Source organism: Dermacentor albipictus, chromosome 7 (genome assembly GCF_038994185.2).
Source record: "Dermacentor albipictus isolate Rhodes 1998 colony chromosome 7, USDA_Dalb.pri_finalv2, whole genome shotgun sequence".
NCBI lineage: Eukaryota > Metazoa > Arthropoda > Arachnida > Ixodida > Ixodidae > Dermacentor > Dermacentor albipictus.
In genome coordinates, this window is record NC_091827.1 from 76,999,872 (window position 1) to 77,016,213 (window position 16,342).

Sequence of the window (16,342 nt, forward strand, 5' to 3'; positions counted from 1 at the left end):
ATGAGTCCAGTATTTTCGACGCCATGTATGTAAAAGCGAATCCCCTTTGTTTGTAATGTCGCCCATACACCACTTTCGCGCCTTTGCCCTCTACACGCACTATCCCTGTTAGCGCTAAATACCAAAATGACACGTGCTTGTAATTTATTTTTCAGCTGATGGGGTGGAGGGGGCGGGGGTCGTCCGGTGATCCTTCGTACGGGAACTACTGCTGCTCATTACCCGGTGCCACAACGTTGGATGAAAGCACAAAAAAGCCAAGAACGAGCATTTATATTGAGCGAAATAAACATTTCCTCATTTACAAGGCGTTTTGCGTCCACTTTACGAAATTGCACGTGGCACAGATTCAACGGAGACTTGTAAAGATCGTTCGCAATCATTTTAATTAAATAAACGAATCTGCAATAAGACCGCGCGCGTTGAGCAGCAGAAGCAAAAAAAAAAAAAGAAAGGCGCTGAGTAGCGCAGTCGACGTAGCAATCGCCAGCTATATAGCGTTCAAAACGCGCGCGCCCGAAACCGGCAAGAGTTGATCCCATCCGTTTGTTACGCTACAGTCAGTTCGGTCGCTGGGCTCTGTGGGAGTGTCTGCTCTTGTTGAATGTCGTCTCTGTGGTTCGCTTACAACGGGAGTTAAAAGCATTTCATGCTTTAAAAAAATGAAGTGAAATAAAGAACCGCGTGGTGAGGACTCAAACTTGTGACCTACAGATCACCAGCCGAAAGTACTACCTCTACGCCATTTTGCTGACACAACCCCAGGGAATAATACAGAATCTCAAGCGTGCAGTAGCGCCTCTAACTGATTTTCAGTGCTTCAGTTTATGTACGAATCAGCACCAAAGTGAAACAATTTAAGGGAAGCTAGCAGTAAGAAGCTAAAGGCAGGAAGGAAAGGCGCGGACAAAGTAGTAGTGTCTTTCCGCTTTACGGCCAGGGCGCGCCACCCCCACAGTAAACGTTGTGTTCTTATCAGCAGTACATTGCTCCGTATGCGCGTGCGAATGTTTGTCCCAACCGATACTGCATGAAACAGACCGAGACTTAACTGCCGCATAATTATTATTGCGCCGGACCTGATGCTGTACTAAAAAGAACACGCACCTGAAGGACTATGATTGACTGACGCACTATATAATGATTCGCTGACGATTGGCAGCTGATCTTTAAAACGACACCGAGCTTAAAGAACTTAAACGGAGTCAGCGGTAAAAATCGAGAGGCAGAGTAGGAAATCAAAGAAAAAGCTATGTGCTTCCATTTCACCACGGGGGACTCCATGTAAATGAAGTAGCATATTGGCATAGCCTACTGTGATCATTTGGCATGCTCGAACAGTCAATATTTGGCGCAAACCGCTGGCTTTTTACTCGCCTGAAATGTTGAAATGCCCGAGCACGCCTAAACACTGCAAGGGGTATATTTTGTACAAAGCACACTTTTATCGCTCTAAAATTACCGAAAGGGTGTTCTGCTACACACCTAAAAAAGCTTGCACCTTTCGGGGCTTATCTTGTTACACAACAATAAACGTCACCAGTCTTGCCCACATTTACTTTTTTAACGCTGCGAACCCGGCACTTCCAATTCACGAACGGCATGCGCGTTATAAGCATGACATGGCATTCTCCCCGCCGAGTTTTCAAGAAACGAAACGCAAGCAAAGCAGATATGATTATCGCTGTGGAACAAAATAGTTGCCCCAAGGGAGTAAACTATTTTATTTATTTTTATTTATACATACTGCAGCCTCAATGAGGCTATTGCAGGAGTGGGATGAACAACAAATGTACAAGATTTATAAACAACCTAGCGTGAATTGTTTCAGTGGCAGTGAACGAATGTTGCCCGGTAATGAATTCCAGGCTTCACTAATTGATGAAAAAAAAAACCCTGTTTAAAGGAATCACAGTCGGCAAAAAAGGTTCAGATATTTAGAGCATGGTGACTCCTCATGCATGAGGGTTTGGAAAAAGTCAAGTAGTAATCTAGAGAAGAAAGGCGAGGAGAATTGAGTAATGTGTGAAGGAAATTTAGGCACTGAAGTTTGCAACGCTCTGCAAGAGGAGTGTGACCAAGTAGGGGAAAAGAGTTAGACGGCGAAAATTCCTTGTCATATCTCCTAAAAACAAAACGCACTGCCTTTTTTGCACTGATTCTAGTTTTTTGACGTCGCAGTGTTTGTATGGCTTCCATATAACGAAGCCATATTCGAGGATGGGGCGAATGAGGGTTTTATATGCAAGAAGTTTAGTTTCTTGAGGAGCAAGACGCAGCGTGCGATCTAAGTAACCTGGTCTTTTAACGGCCTTGTTACAGGTGACACCAGTGTGCTTCGACCATAACAAATCGTGTGTTAGTAGGATACCTAAATATTTGAATTCTAAGACCCTAATTAATGTAATATTGTTAAAGGCATGGACAAAGAAGGAAGGGGTATAGCGTCGTGTAAAAGACATGGAGAAAGTTTTGGAAAAAGTTGATATTCATTTGCCATGCTTTGGACCAGTCACAGAAGTCAGCGAAATAATTGTTAAGGACAACATGATCAGTGGACTCCCGCTGCGCTCCGCGTTCGATTTCATTTTCTTCGCTGCGCTCGTTCGCTCGGTTACGTCGACACTCGCCGCAGGAAGGGGGCGCTTCCTCCCCGCTTTCTTCTCTAGCGCGTGCGCGATTGAGCCACCATCGTCGGCTCACGTGACCTCGCACGCTTTCACTAGCACATGCAGCATAAAGCACGCGGCGACGATGTTGTCGCCCTTGAACCTTGTACGGAACATGACGGCGACGGCAGAGATGCGCCTGGAGTGTCCATATAATTTCTGACGCAACAATAAAATTTCGTAAAACTTGAAGATGATCACCCCGTATACTGTTGCAGCGCGCCAGGCAACAGCTGGCTGGGCGGCGCGCGCACGGCGGGGGCCCTTCTGAAGGCTACTGTGAAGAACGTCTCCCAGAGACCTGGTATACGCACCTGCAGGGATTGTTGCACGAGGTAGCGCACCACGTCGAAGAAGGTGATGGAGTTCATCAGCTTCCCGATATCGAGATTCATGCCCGCCTCGGCCAGCGATTCCGCCAGTTTCACCGGCTTCGACATGTAGTTGTAGCAGCCACTGCGAGCGTCCACGAAACGGCCGCAATTCACTCGGCTGGCCGATGGAAGAGCGTGCGGATGTCTGACAAGCCACGAAAGGCGTAACCCCTTCAGGGCACCAATTAATTACGTCTGTTGGAAATATAGTTTTAGCCCGTTCATTGCGTCTTCATCGTCGTTAAACAGGTACAAGTGAAGAACATATATTTTTTTATTTATTTATTTATTTGATACTGTCAACCCCGTTGTTGGGGTCATTACAGGGAGGGTGATGTGTCAAGAATACATGATACATAATTTTTCTTTCTATGTAACATACAAATGCACTGGCGCTCTTGGAAGTTAACAAAAGCAAATAACAGTAGTTATACAAAGAAAAGTCAACGAAAGTGCTCGCAGCAACAATTTAGTATACATTCTCGTAAAAGAAAGTATCCAACGCATTTTCAAATTCGGCAGAGCCCTCGTTGCTCACAACTGCATCAGGCAATCTGTTCCACATTTCAATTGTGTCAGGAAAAAAGGAGAAACGAAAAGCATCAGTACGTGTTAAATAAGGTTGAATAGCTCTGCTATTGTTTAGACGATCGCATCTCCGTCCTGGGGGTTGTAGATATAGATCCTTGTTTATTTTCGTTCGCCCACTCATGATTTTAAAAAGAAACTTTAGCCTATGCTTACTTCTGCGTTCCTCCAGAGGCTCTAGTTCACACGATTTTAACAAGGCTGTAACAGACTCCATGCGTCGGTATTTACCGCATATGAAGCGGACTGCCAATCTTTGTATTCTTTCTATTTTTGCTTTCAGGACTTTCTGATGAGGGGACCACACAACACAAGCGTACTCCAAGACTGGTCGTACAAAAGTTTTGTAGGCTGTTAATTTCACGTCCCGTGTAGCGCATTCCAGTTTTTTCTTTAAAAAGTATAGTTTTTGGTTTGCCTTAGAACATATATTATCAACGTGTGAGTGCCATTGCAATGTGTGCATAATACTGACTCCTAAGTATTTGAAAGAAGCTTCATTATTCAGAGGATGGTTTCCGATGTGGTATATGAAGGAAAATTTGCTCCTGCTTGAGCGAATATGCGTAAATGTTGTTTTGCCATAGTTTATTTCCATGTCCCATGTTAAACACCACTCGTCTAATGCCTGTAAGCATCTATTTAGATTAATTTGGTCATCTTCGCAACCTATTGGCGAATAAATCAAACAATCATCAGCAAAAAGTTTCATTTTAACAGGCGGTTCGACTAGTGCACCGATATCATTAACAAACAACAAAAAAAGTATTGGTCCCAAAACGGAACCTTGGGGAACCCCAGAGTACACACGCAATGGATTTGAAATGCAATCCTCAATCCTTACGGACTGTTGACGCATAGATAAATAGGCCTCTATCCATTGTATTACTTCTTTACCTATTCCTATTTTATCGAGCTTAAAAAGTAATTTACGGTGAGAAACCTTATCGAAAGCTTTCCTAAAATCAACGCTTATTACGTCTGTTTGTAGGTGTGCATCCATGTTCAGGTAGAAATCATGGAGTGTTTCTATTAACTGCGTCACCGTAGAAAGACCGCTCCTAAATCCATGCTGAATTGTGGAAAGTAACTCGTTAGTGTCAAGAAAACTAATAATATGCTTTGCAATAACGTGTTCTACAGCCTTGCAGCAAACTGACGTCAGGGATATGGGTCGGTAATTGTTTACTTGCATACGGTTGCCACCTTTAAAAACAGGGATTACTATTGCATTGCGCCAGTCTTGTGGAAGTGAACGAGTTTCAATTGACTTCGCATATATTATCTCTAAGTAAAAGGAAACCCATTCGGCATATCGTTTCAAAAATTCAGTTGGTAGACCATCCGGTCCGCTTGCCTTCTTCGCGTCTACTTCAAGAAGCAATTGTAAAACACCTTCACGGCTGACAATAACTGATTCCATTGCGGTTGTTAGATATGGAGCTGGTTCCTGCGATTACTTCGAGTTCCCCAGACCACATCGGATTGCAGCACAGCTAATTGAGGAATGCAGAAGTAGGAAAGCGCATTCCAGAGACGACACGTGCAAACAAGTTTGCGACCCCCAGGTCGTGTCCCGCCGGGATTAGAAGGGGCCCTGGGACAATGGAGCTCATTCGACCCCCTTCGTCTTTGAAGAAGGCTGTTGCCACCGCTGCGGAGCCGAGTCGCCGGGATTTGCAGGTGGGCGTCGGACAATGGAGCAGGTGCAGCCCCCCTCCTTCTCCGGCCTAGAAGTGATTGCCAGTCTGCGTGGCAAGACCGCAGAGAGCCCCGACAGGTGTGCCCCGCGACACGGGCGCCTACCATTGGCTGCAAGTGGCGTCATCGGAGTGGACTCTCCCATTGGTCAAACATGACGTGACTTGCAGTGCTCGAAGGGTTTATAAGAAGCCTTCCAGAGAGACCTGAGCATTCTGGGACATGCCCTGATTCCCTGATTCACCTCTCTCGAACTTCTTGTCGCGGGCCGCAGCGTCCGAGTTGCTGCCGGCCCGTAATGACAGTACGCCTGTTACTGGACGCTCAGCTCCCTGTACATAATATGTAAATAAATCCCTCCCAAGTTTGTGGGATTTTCATCCGCGAAGCCCGTCCCCCAACCCCTACATCTGGTTGGCAGCGGTAGGATCGCCTCCGAATGCATCAGCTGGTGGCAGCGCTACGGATCAACCTTCGTCGAGAAAGATCATAAGGAACCGGGAAGAACGAAGAAGAGAGAGCCTTCGTCGAAAGAGGTCCGAAGAAACTGGGAGTAGCGAAGAAGGAGCGAGCCTTCGACCCAGGGAGTCCGGAGGAACCGGCAACAGCGGACGAGCGAACCGGATGGCAGGGTGCTGCAACCGTAAGTGAGCGCGTGGTTTTTTTCCTTATGATTCGCCAGACTCAAAGGTTGTGTGTTCAATTTTGATAGTTCTGGGAATCGGGAGTTTGATGCATTGTGTGTTTGCACAAATTAATTAAGGAAAACAGTTTTAACCACCTGTCGGGGCAGCTGCCATGGATCTTAGAAGGTTGACGAGGTTAGACTTGTTGTTGGTGTGCGACGATTTGGGAGTTGAGGCGGACGAACGGATGAAAACGCCAGCTATCATACAGGCAATTCAGGATAGTGGCAATGATGATGAAAGCATTAAGCTTGCTTGGGAGGTGGTACAGGAGCCACGGGAGCGTGCGCGTCGTGTACGTTTGCGAGAGCGTCGTGAGCTTAGGAGTGAGCGTCAGCGTGAAGAACGCGAGAATGAACGGAAGCAGGAGCTTCAAGAACTTACTCTTAGGTGTGAGCGTCACGGACGTGAGAACGAACGCGAACGTGAGCGAGAGGAAAAGTTTGAGAAAGAAAAGGCAGCACTGATCAAGGAGATACAGTATTGGGATCAGTTATTGGCACAGAAACAACGGCTGTCTGAGAATTCTGTAGGTAGTACAGAGCGAAAGGATGCGGAAGCATCGAGCGGATTTTTGCCAGAAGCCGACGAAAAGAGTAGTGCCTGTGAGATTGGCTGCAGATTCATAAGTGAAGGGAAAAGGCTAGCTGCTAACGATGCCTTAGTGGCAACAGAGGCCGTTAAAGGCCGTAGTGAGAGCGACGAGGTGCTGTGCCAACAGATGACTGTGGAGACAGCTAGGCCAGCTGCGAACAAATTGGCACAGTTACCGAGCGTGTGCGTCGCTGGTAAGGTTAGCGAGGTTGCTAGCGAGGAAAAGGGTATTGTTGACGCGACAGACGCGAGCACCCATGTAGAGCCAGATCTGCGTGCAGAAGTGAAGTGCGAGCTGGACGATGCAGTTGAGAGCAGTTCTCGGGGTGGCGAGCTCCGTAGCTCACGAGAGAACAACTGCATTGTTCAGGGATCGGTGCGGCTCTCCGCCAGTCTAGATGGCCTAGATAGGGATGATTCAGTTAATCATTCGGACTGTGCGCGTGAGACAGCGATCGATACCGACGGGCTGTGTGCCGATGCACAGCGTGAGCTGGGCAATGTAGTAGAGGGCAGTTCGCAAGAGTGCGAGTTGTCTTACTCGAGTAAAGCCTGCTGCATTGTGCCAGAGTCGGTTGAGCTGTCCGCCAGTCGAGGCAAAGAGAGTGTAGATTTAAATGTAAATCACTCAGACTGTGCGGGTAAGAGACCGATCCGGGCCGACGAAATGTGTACCGGCCAGCGCGAGGCACGAGGCGACATGAAAACGAGTGCAAGGAGAAAGCGCCGTAAAAAGAAGCGCGGTAAAGACCGAAAGTCGGTAATTAATGTAGCGCCGCCAAAGATGGCCAGAAACCCAATTGGGCAGGGCGCGAGGAAAAAGATGCGGTCGTCTCGTACGATGTTGACGCATCGAAAACGTTCAAGCCACCGGTCAATGGGGGACCGCGAAGAATGTTCTGCGCGGACGCGGACAAAGGGCACGAGGCAGTTAAGCTCCTCGTCGTTCCGTAGTTCTTTTCATAGCTCAGCGTGCAGTTCGAAGAAACGCAAGGTGGCAGGACGAGACCAGGTGGGGAGTAGCGACGCGGTCAGTCGAGGTCCTGTTGAAAGCGGGGCGGGAGGACGCAAATTGGCAGGAGACCGTAACGTCTTGGGGGAGCTGATAGTGAATCAGCCCTTTTGTTGTCTCTCGGCAGCCAAAGTAGCTTTCAGACCACGTCCACCCCGCGTTCGACTCAAAGTATGAGTCAGACGTAAGCGTTTGGAAAGGGAGGCCAGGAGCCCTTCCGTAGAAATGAAGTGTGTTGTTTTTATTTTTGAGCATCGGAAAGTTTTCGCGATTTGAGACTAGGATTTCTTTCAAGGTGTAAGGTTTGAGCTTTGTTTATGTTTTCGTTTGAGAAGCTCGAGATTTGAAAGATGCGTTTTAAGTAAACATGTAGTCTCGCGAGATGCTCATTAATAAGTAGATAGGCTTTTTTTTTGTGTGTGTGCGAGTAACCTGAAGGTCAAGGTTATCGTCGAAAGGCCTATGGTAACGCGCGTGTGTGTTATTTAACCTTCTTTCTTTTTAAGTGTTGAATTTTCTAAGGTTAAGCGCGTAGATTTTCAGTGAGTGCATGATTTGCACTGAGGAGCGTTCTTAGTTCCATTAGCGCGTGTCCTGTGTGGACGGAAGGAAGCAGACTTTATGACTGGGTTGCTAGTGTGTGTAGAGGGCAGCCGTATTCTGACTTCTTTAGGGAATATGCGTGGAACGAGTTATTAAAAGACGCATTATTTTAAGGGTTCTGCGGAGTGTGTAAGTCCCGCAAGTTTAATTGTTCGTTTATGTCACGTGTCCTGTAGGACTTTCAGGAAAGAAACGTGAGTAAGCGTGAATGAAAAGTTTGCCTACAACGCAAGTACGCGTTTTGTTTAGTGACCACAAGGCTAGTGCGCTTGTGATTACGTACTTGTGAGGTTGACCAGATTGTTCAGTGGCACCATTACGTGCGATAAGTACGCCACTGCGATAGATTGGAAACATGCTGTTCGTGTGGTTAGGCCACTTAAGTTATGTTCGGCTGTTTTCATTTGTTGTTTGCATCGTCAACGACCCTTTTGTTTTGCAACAACAATAGTACTCTGGTCTTGTCGGCAATCGAGGAGAAATGGATAGCTGTTTGGAAGGGTGGTTGGAACTGTTGTCGAAATTGGGGAAATAAAAGATCAGGGTTGATTTTGACTCAGTAATAGTCTGGCGAGTCAGGGGTGAAGAGCCTGCGCTTACGCGTGGTGCAGCGCTGTGCTGTTTTGTTTGTTTGACGTCTGTTCTCCAGGGCCAAGGATCCCGAAGTTCGTCAAACGAGGCTCGACCCCAGTACCCTGCAGCTTCTTTCAGCGTTCCTCCTGGCCAGCGAATTGAGTTCACCGGCCATTCAGAACAACCGGGGCGAGGACGAGCTGTTAGATATGGAGCTGGTTCCTGCGATTACTTCGAGTTCCCCAGACCACATCGGATTGCAGCACAGCTAATTGAGGAATGCAGAAGTAGGAAAGCGCATTCCAGAGACGACACGTGCAAACAAGTTTGCGACCCCCAGGTCGTGTCCCGCCGGGATTAGAAGGGGCCCTGGGACAATGGAGCTCATTCGACCCCCTTCGTCTTTGAAGAAGGCTGTTGCCACCGCTGCGGAGCCGAGTCGCCGGGATTTGCAGGTGGGCGTCGGACAATGGAGCAGGTGCAGCCCCCCTCCTTCTCCGGCCTAGAAGTGATTGCCAGTCTGCGTGGCAAGACCGCAGAGAGCCCCGACAGGTGTGCCCCGCGACACGGGCGCCTACCATTGGCTGCAAGTGGCGTCATCGGAGTGGACTCTCCCATTGGTCAAACATGACGTGACTTGCAGTGCTCGAAGGGTTTATAAGAAGCCTTCCAGAGAGACCTGAGCATTCTGGGACATGCCCTGATTCCCTGATTCACCTCTCTCGAACTTCTTGCCGCGGGCCGCAGCGTCCGAGTTGCTGCCGGCCCGTAATGAGTGTACGCCTGTTACTTGTCGCTCACCTCCCCGTATAGAATGTAGAATAAACCCTCCCAAGTTTGGGTTTTCATCCGCGAAGTCCGTCCTCCAAACCCTACACGGTCCTCATGTCGCCGTTCATGTATTCGCCTATCTTATCACCTTTGTCTGTCGTATAAACAGATTGAAAGAAGCGATTGAAAGCATCAGCTAAGTCTTCAACTCGTGTCAGGACTTTCCCTTCATGTTCGATCTGTTCAATTTTTTCCTTTCTTTCACTGAAGTAACGCCAAAATTTGTGTGGTGAACTTTTAAGAAAGTTGGCAAGCGTGTGATCAAAGAACTGTTTTTTCGATTTCACAAGAGCTTCTTTCATCTCAATTTTTATAGCTGCAACTTCCATCGCTCTCACTTTCTGTTTTCGTAGTCTTTTAATTTTCCGTTTTTAATATAGGTTGTATTCAGAAAGCTTCTGATTCGGAAATGCTGCTTCCCATTGATCAGCTTTCTTCGCTAATTGAATGGAATTTGTGCTGGCGGAAAGTGTAGCATAGACGTGTGTGTGCGTGCGCGCGCGCGCGCGTGTGTGTGTGTGTGTGTGTGTGTGTGTGTGTGTGTGTGTGCGTGTGCGTGTGCGTGTGCGCGCGCGCGCGCGCGTGTGTGTGTGTGTGTGTGTGTGTGTGTGTGTGTGTGTGTGTGTGTGTGTGTGTGTGTGTGTGTGTGTGTGTGCGTGTGTGCGTGTGCGTGTGCGCGCGCGCGCGCGCGTGTGTGTGTGTGTGTGTGTGTGTGTGTGTGTGTGTGTGTGTGTGTGTGTGTGTGTGTGTGTGTGTGTGTGTGTGTGTGTGTGTGTGTGTGGACTCCACGGCTAAATATGAAGTGCGTTATGACTTACTCGTTGTCAATTGTGCCCGAACAGCAGCCAGCCACTTTAGGAATCTGCTTCGCACAAGTGATTACTGTCAAAAACAAGAACCGATCATGGTACGTGACAACGTACTGACCTCGTCTATTTTGCAACCCTTTCGAATGGCGCACGTAGACGATCAATGTTTATTTTACGATGCTTATTCGAAGGAAGCGCATATAAATGCTAAGGATTGAGGAGCTTCCCACATGTTATCTCCAGCTCGAACGTGCCGACAGCCGATCGCCAAGCCAGCAGCCAATCCAACTCGCCTCGACGGATAAATTAAGGACGTGCAATAACGTGGATTTTTATTTTACAAAGGATTCTTTGTTTACAGCTACCTTAATTTTGCTCAAATTTCGCATCGGAATGGCATCTTATGGCCCAGATTGTTCCATAACATTTGATGTTGTTAATTTGTCAAGAAAAAAATATTTCAGGGCACATTCGTCCGCACCGGGCTAGTAATGGAACCCCACCTAATATACGACGTTTTGCCTTACTGCAAATACCAGAAGCGACATTGTGACGTCATAACCGCCATGTATTGGACGCTACTTATAAGGAGGAGCTCAGCCGAAGGAAAGCATCGATTTTATTTTTTTCTTGGCTAGCCTGGTAAATAACAGCGCCAAGCGTAGTATAATAAATGATTAAGACAATAAAATGTAACATTGCACCAAAATTTGAGGCGGAAATTTAAAGCATTGTAAAAGGCTAAATCATTCTTAAACCTGTTTAAAGCTACAGTAAGAAAAATTATTTGAGCCATATCAGTAAAAAAATCTCTTGTACCACCAAAAAAAGACTCGGCAAGCGCCGTCCTGTCTACTTCCCTATCTGTGTCCACGTCTTATATGCGCTTCAGTCTCATTTCAAACATGAGCCACTCTTACCTGGAAAATAAGCTAAGCCTGAAAAGGGGCAAAAACGAAAGACGGATGGCGGCGCCACGTTTTGGTTCTTGCACCAAGTCGCAGTGACGTCATGGACTGACGTCATGGAACTACATTGTATTCTAAATGTGTCAAAGACTGAACACGGCAACTTCTCTTACTGAGCCACAACGGCCCAAGCGCAAAAAAAAAATACTTTTAAATCCGTGATGTCATATTCCTGTGCCTGCGCTGGAGTTTCGTACGAAATTTAAAAAAAATGAATTCTCATTTTTTTTCAGTAACCTGTTACCGCGATATAAACAAGAATTGAGTTTCTAAACAATGCTTTATTACCTTGCAATAATTTATTGTTTCTTATTATTGTATCTTCAGGATAAAAACGCAGGAAGCCATACATGGCTTCCTGCCCCTCAGGCTTGTTGCTCCGAGGGGGGCGGCAGGAGTAGGACGACTGTCTCGCGTGAGCTCTCGTGCAACCGAGCTGTGCGCTGCTGTGGGGAGGAGGAGGAAGGGCGAGAACTGTGGTTCGCTCTTTCGTTCGTCGCGGTAAGGGCAGACAATTCGCCGAACGAAAGAGCGCATGCTCTCGAGCTTGTTGCGAGGGGCGGTGGAGGAGTGGGCGGACCATCATGCGTGAGCTCTCGCGCAACCGAATTGTGTTCGTCGCGGTAAGGGCAGACAATTCGCCGAACGAAAGAGCGCATGCTCTCGAGCTTGTTGCGAGGGGCGGTGGAGGAGTGGGCGGACCATCATGCGTGAGCTCTCGTGCAACCGAATTGTGCGGTGGTGTGGGCAGAAAGAGGTGCCCACAGGGCACCTCTTAGGGCACGGGGACTGTCGCTAGCTCTTCGTGGCGCGAAGGCAAAGAAAGGAACCGTGGGAAAGGGCGCCTACTCTCGCGCTATCCAAGTTGCGCGGTGGATAGGGGGGTAGGGGGAGAGTGAGAAAACAGTCACGCGTGAGGTCTCTCGTAATCAAATTGCGGAAATGGGCGGGAAGGAACCCCTCCTTCCCGCCCGTTTCCGCACTGTCGCTCACTCGCTAACTCGTTCATTCGCGCTGTTCGCTTACACTGACGATAATCGCTGATGGCTTTTGTTATTTTCTTTATAATGTGCGCGTAAAACCGCACGTGTTGTATTTTAGGTGTTGTACTTGATGAAAAACTGCTTCGTGAGTCCTCGCGGCCTCCTCGTTTCGCGGGAGAGGAGTGCTCACCTGTATATGGGCTTCAGGATGTGCATGCCCTGGCGTCTCTCTTGGTCGCGCTTGATCTCCCGCATGCCACGCAGCGTCGCGTTGAGCCTGAAGAGTGCGCTCATCGCTGCGCTGTCGTAGAAGCTGCCCCCTTTTCCCTTCCACGAGCCGCACACGTAGCCGTAAAAGTCGGTGCACGGGTTCTTGGTGTCGTTCAGCAGGCTGTCCAGATACTTTTTGGCCTCCAAGCATTCTGCGGAAGCAACGGGTGCAACTCAGAAGACCTTTTCGCCAATTCTGAGCTAACCTATCTATAAGATATCTTCTACTAAAGGTCTTACGAATACACCTACAAAACAACGTCACAACCGGCTGCATTCGCATTCCGCAGTATTTGAACAAAGTTCACTTGAACTAAACTTTCCCAGAAAACGACATATATTCATACGTGTGTATATATATATATGTCGCCATAACAATAACAATTGTTATGGCGAACCATAACAATGTGTACAACAGGGCCATCTGGGTACTCACTGCCGCGACCACGGCTGTAAGCCTTACTTGGCAAAAAGCGAAGTGCTGGCTAAACATAGTTGACAGCTGACACGTGAAATCATTGAGGAAGATTTCATTAGGAAGTTTAACATAGCTCGTGTGTCAGTTCTCCTTCGATTGCACTTTCATCTCGGGAAATGGCATATCTTGACAGGGTTTGAATGGCAAGTATTCCGTGTGCTCTGTACCTACGTGGCTATCATAATCAGCATTGCAAATGACGTTCCAAATTTTTTGGCCGATCATTCACATATTGCGCATGGTAGCGCACTATATATTTATTCCTTCATGGCTTCATCATTAAACTGTTGTAAATCAGTGCTGTGTCCGTGTCTTTCTTGAGCTGGGGCCTTTTTCCAACGAATCGCCCACGAGCCCAAGCTTCCACGCTGTGATTACTCCTCGGTACACGTTATGGCGCCTCCTCGCAAGGCGCGAACCGCTGCTGAAGATGCGAATCGTAGAGCCATGCGCGCGGCTGCAACCAGGTAACATCGGGCTCAGCAGACCGCTGTGCAGAGAGCAAGACGAGCCCCAGCTCGCCGTCGACGCTGGGTGGATAGTTCAGATCGTTCTCGCGAAAACAGCGCGAAGAGACTTCGCCGTGAAGAGCTTGTAGTGTGTGATGCCGAAAATGGAGCTCCTATGCAGCCGTTCCTCCAGCTTACGCTGTGAATGTGCTGCGTGTGCAGCGCAGGCCTGTGTCTTTTTCCCACTGCGCCATCTACCGCCGCATGCACCGCACGAGTGTCTTCTTCCTTTTTGGCGTCCTCCGAGATTGCGCCGGTGGCACAGCTATGTCGAGCTGTAGAGGTGGGGAAGGGGGGGGGGGGGGGGAGGGGGGTTCTATTCCGGCTAAAACCCCTTTAACTTCGTAAAGTAGTGCCATGCTTTCAAGAATGCCGCCTCCTGCTCACGCACTCTGGCCAAGGCCAACGCCGCGTCGCTATTGGCCTAATATTATCACGTGGGCCCTTGCGCCATGCATTACCGCCATTTTTGCTCGAGAAGCGTCTACGGAGTGGCGAGGAGCCGATGTTGGCGCCGTTGCTACTCTCGAGCAGCGTAGGCGGCGCCACGGTCGAGGAGGGAGCGTGAAAAGGATGAGAAACGAAGACGGAGAGTGTCGCTACTTTACGAAGTTTGGGGTTATAATTCCGGTGGGGGCTGCGTGCGGCGCAGTCGCGCGAGCCCTATCTTGAAAGCGACCTGCGATGGTGACAGAGTGCGACGAGTGCTGATAGCTTCGCGTGCGCTGCGTTCTCGCCCCTTAGTTAGCGTTGAAGCAGAGGCAGCACCAAGGACAATTCTCTCGCTGCTGCAGCAGCCGCCCTTTCTCACTCCAGCGTTCTGAAAGCGAGTGTGCGCAGCCATCGAGTTAGATATGTTCACGTTTCCTTGTGCACGCGTGACACCATGCTTGTTAATTTCGTTTGCAAGCAAATCTTTGCAAGCTTCTACGTTCGATGAAACTGATCTCCTTACTTCCTATAGCTGTCTTACTAATTTGCTACCACAATCGATGCTTCGCCTTTTGTGCGAAACTGCGACCTTTTAATTTAAGAGCTGCCTAAAGAGGCCAAATTTATAGACACAAAATGGCCGAATTAGGCTATGAACGTTCATCGCTATAAAAAGGCCTGCTCACTATCGTGCACGTTACAGTAATCAGGCACAAAGCTGCTCAAACCAAATTCCCGTGGCCTCACCCTCGGTGATGCATGCGATGCCCTCGGGTATGTTGGTGCCACCGAGGAAGAAAACGAAGATTAGGATGGCCATGAATACGACGAGGAATCCGGCCACCGCTATCACCAGGAACAGGGACATCTGGTCCTTGCTGCTCAGCGTCTCAGTGCTGGTTTTGGAGCCGCCTTCTGAAATACGCGCATGCGCTGCTTTCAAATGTCGCGTCAATGGCGTCAGGCTCTTTCGTGAATCATCAGAGCCTTCTACAACAATTACTAGGGGCGAATGTGGCGCTAGTGTCTAGAGCTGCATGCGTGGCTGTTCACCAAGCATGGGCAAGAGGGTTATTTAGTACATCAATTGACCAAAACTTTGTCCACGCTTTAAAAGGATTCGCGACTTGGCAAGCTGATCATTTTCTACAGTATATGCGGTGTAAATAGGGACTTTTAGAATTTGCATACGCAAAGTTAGGGCACACATACTGCTGGGCTTGCAAAAGAGCTGTAGAAGAATCGACATTTGGCCGAGTTGTTACTGGTTGAACATCTTGAAGGGGCAGCGCAAGACGACAAAGACAAAAGATAGGAAACATACAGGACAGCGCTGAACTCGCAACTTTATTAGAAGGCATACACAAACTTAAGTGCTACAACATACGCCCTTGTTGTGGGCGCGTCTTTGTGGGCGGAGTAAAACCTTTAGCTTCGCACATTCGAAGGTGGTAAAAAAATGGCATAGCGTTTTCGGTTCTATTTTCCGCACTTTCGAAATCTTGTTTTCACCAGACTTCTGAGAGTTTTTTAAAACAATTGGAGCGTTTGAGGTCTTTTAGAGCGGAAGGTTTTCGGGAAGATGCTATCCGCATGACAGTGCAGAAGTTTGTTAAACGTGTAACATTAGGAGCGCCCACAAGAATGAATAATCTAGAGCCTGCCGACAAGAAGAAGAAGTACTTGTAATTCCATATGTAAATAAACTATCGCACAGTTTCAGGAATGTAGCAGACAGGGTTGATCTAAAGGTTCTTTTTTTTCTGCCCCTAACAAGATTATCAAAATTTGCGGTAAGATCGATAGGAAGTTGGCACAGGCTGCCTCCAACTCTTGCTAGAAAAGGCTGCGCTGTTAAGTACGCGTCCCCGCCTGTGCACATTGGGAGTTGTTTACGAGCTTCTATTTTCCTGCGGTCACGTCTATATCGGCCAAACAGATCAATTCCTGAACGTTAAATTGTCAGAGCATAGGCGCTCGCTAACGGGTAATGCCTATACTCACATGTCGCACGACATTGCTCTGAGAATGGGTGTACTCCATACCAGGCACGTACCCAGGGGGGGGGGGGTGAAATTAAGCGGCATACCCCCCCCCCCTCTCTGCCCACGCCATCAATCCTTAGACACATACTAAAGCGCCGCCAAATCAATGTTGAGACTTGACAGCTATTCACCCGCCGTGGTTGCTCAGTGTCTATGGTGTTAGGCCGCTGAGCACGAAGTCGCGGGATCGAATCCTGGCCACGGTGGCCGCATTTCG

The 16,342-nt window shown here is 48.3% G+C and overlaps 1 protein-coding gene across 1 annotated transcript in view; it reads right to left on the minus strand.

Annotated features, from left to right (window-relative positions):
- The window catches only part of LOC135899077 (endothelin-converting enzyme homolog), a 76,992-nt gene that overhangs the window by 39,231 nt on the left and 21,419 nt on the right, over positions 1–16,342 (minus strand). Inside the window, exons 5-7 of the mRNA XM_065428326.2 lie at positions 14,828–14,995; positions 12,582–12,813; positions 2,984–3,125 (exon numbers count right to left, since the gene is read on the minus strand). Coding sequence (XP_065284398.1) covers positions 2,984–3,125; positions 12,582–12,813; positions 14,828–14,995 — 542 coding nt within the window. The remainder of the gene's footprint in view (positions 1–2,983; positions 3,126–12,581; positions 12,814–14,827; positions 14,996–16,342) is intronic.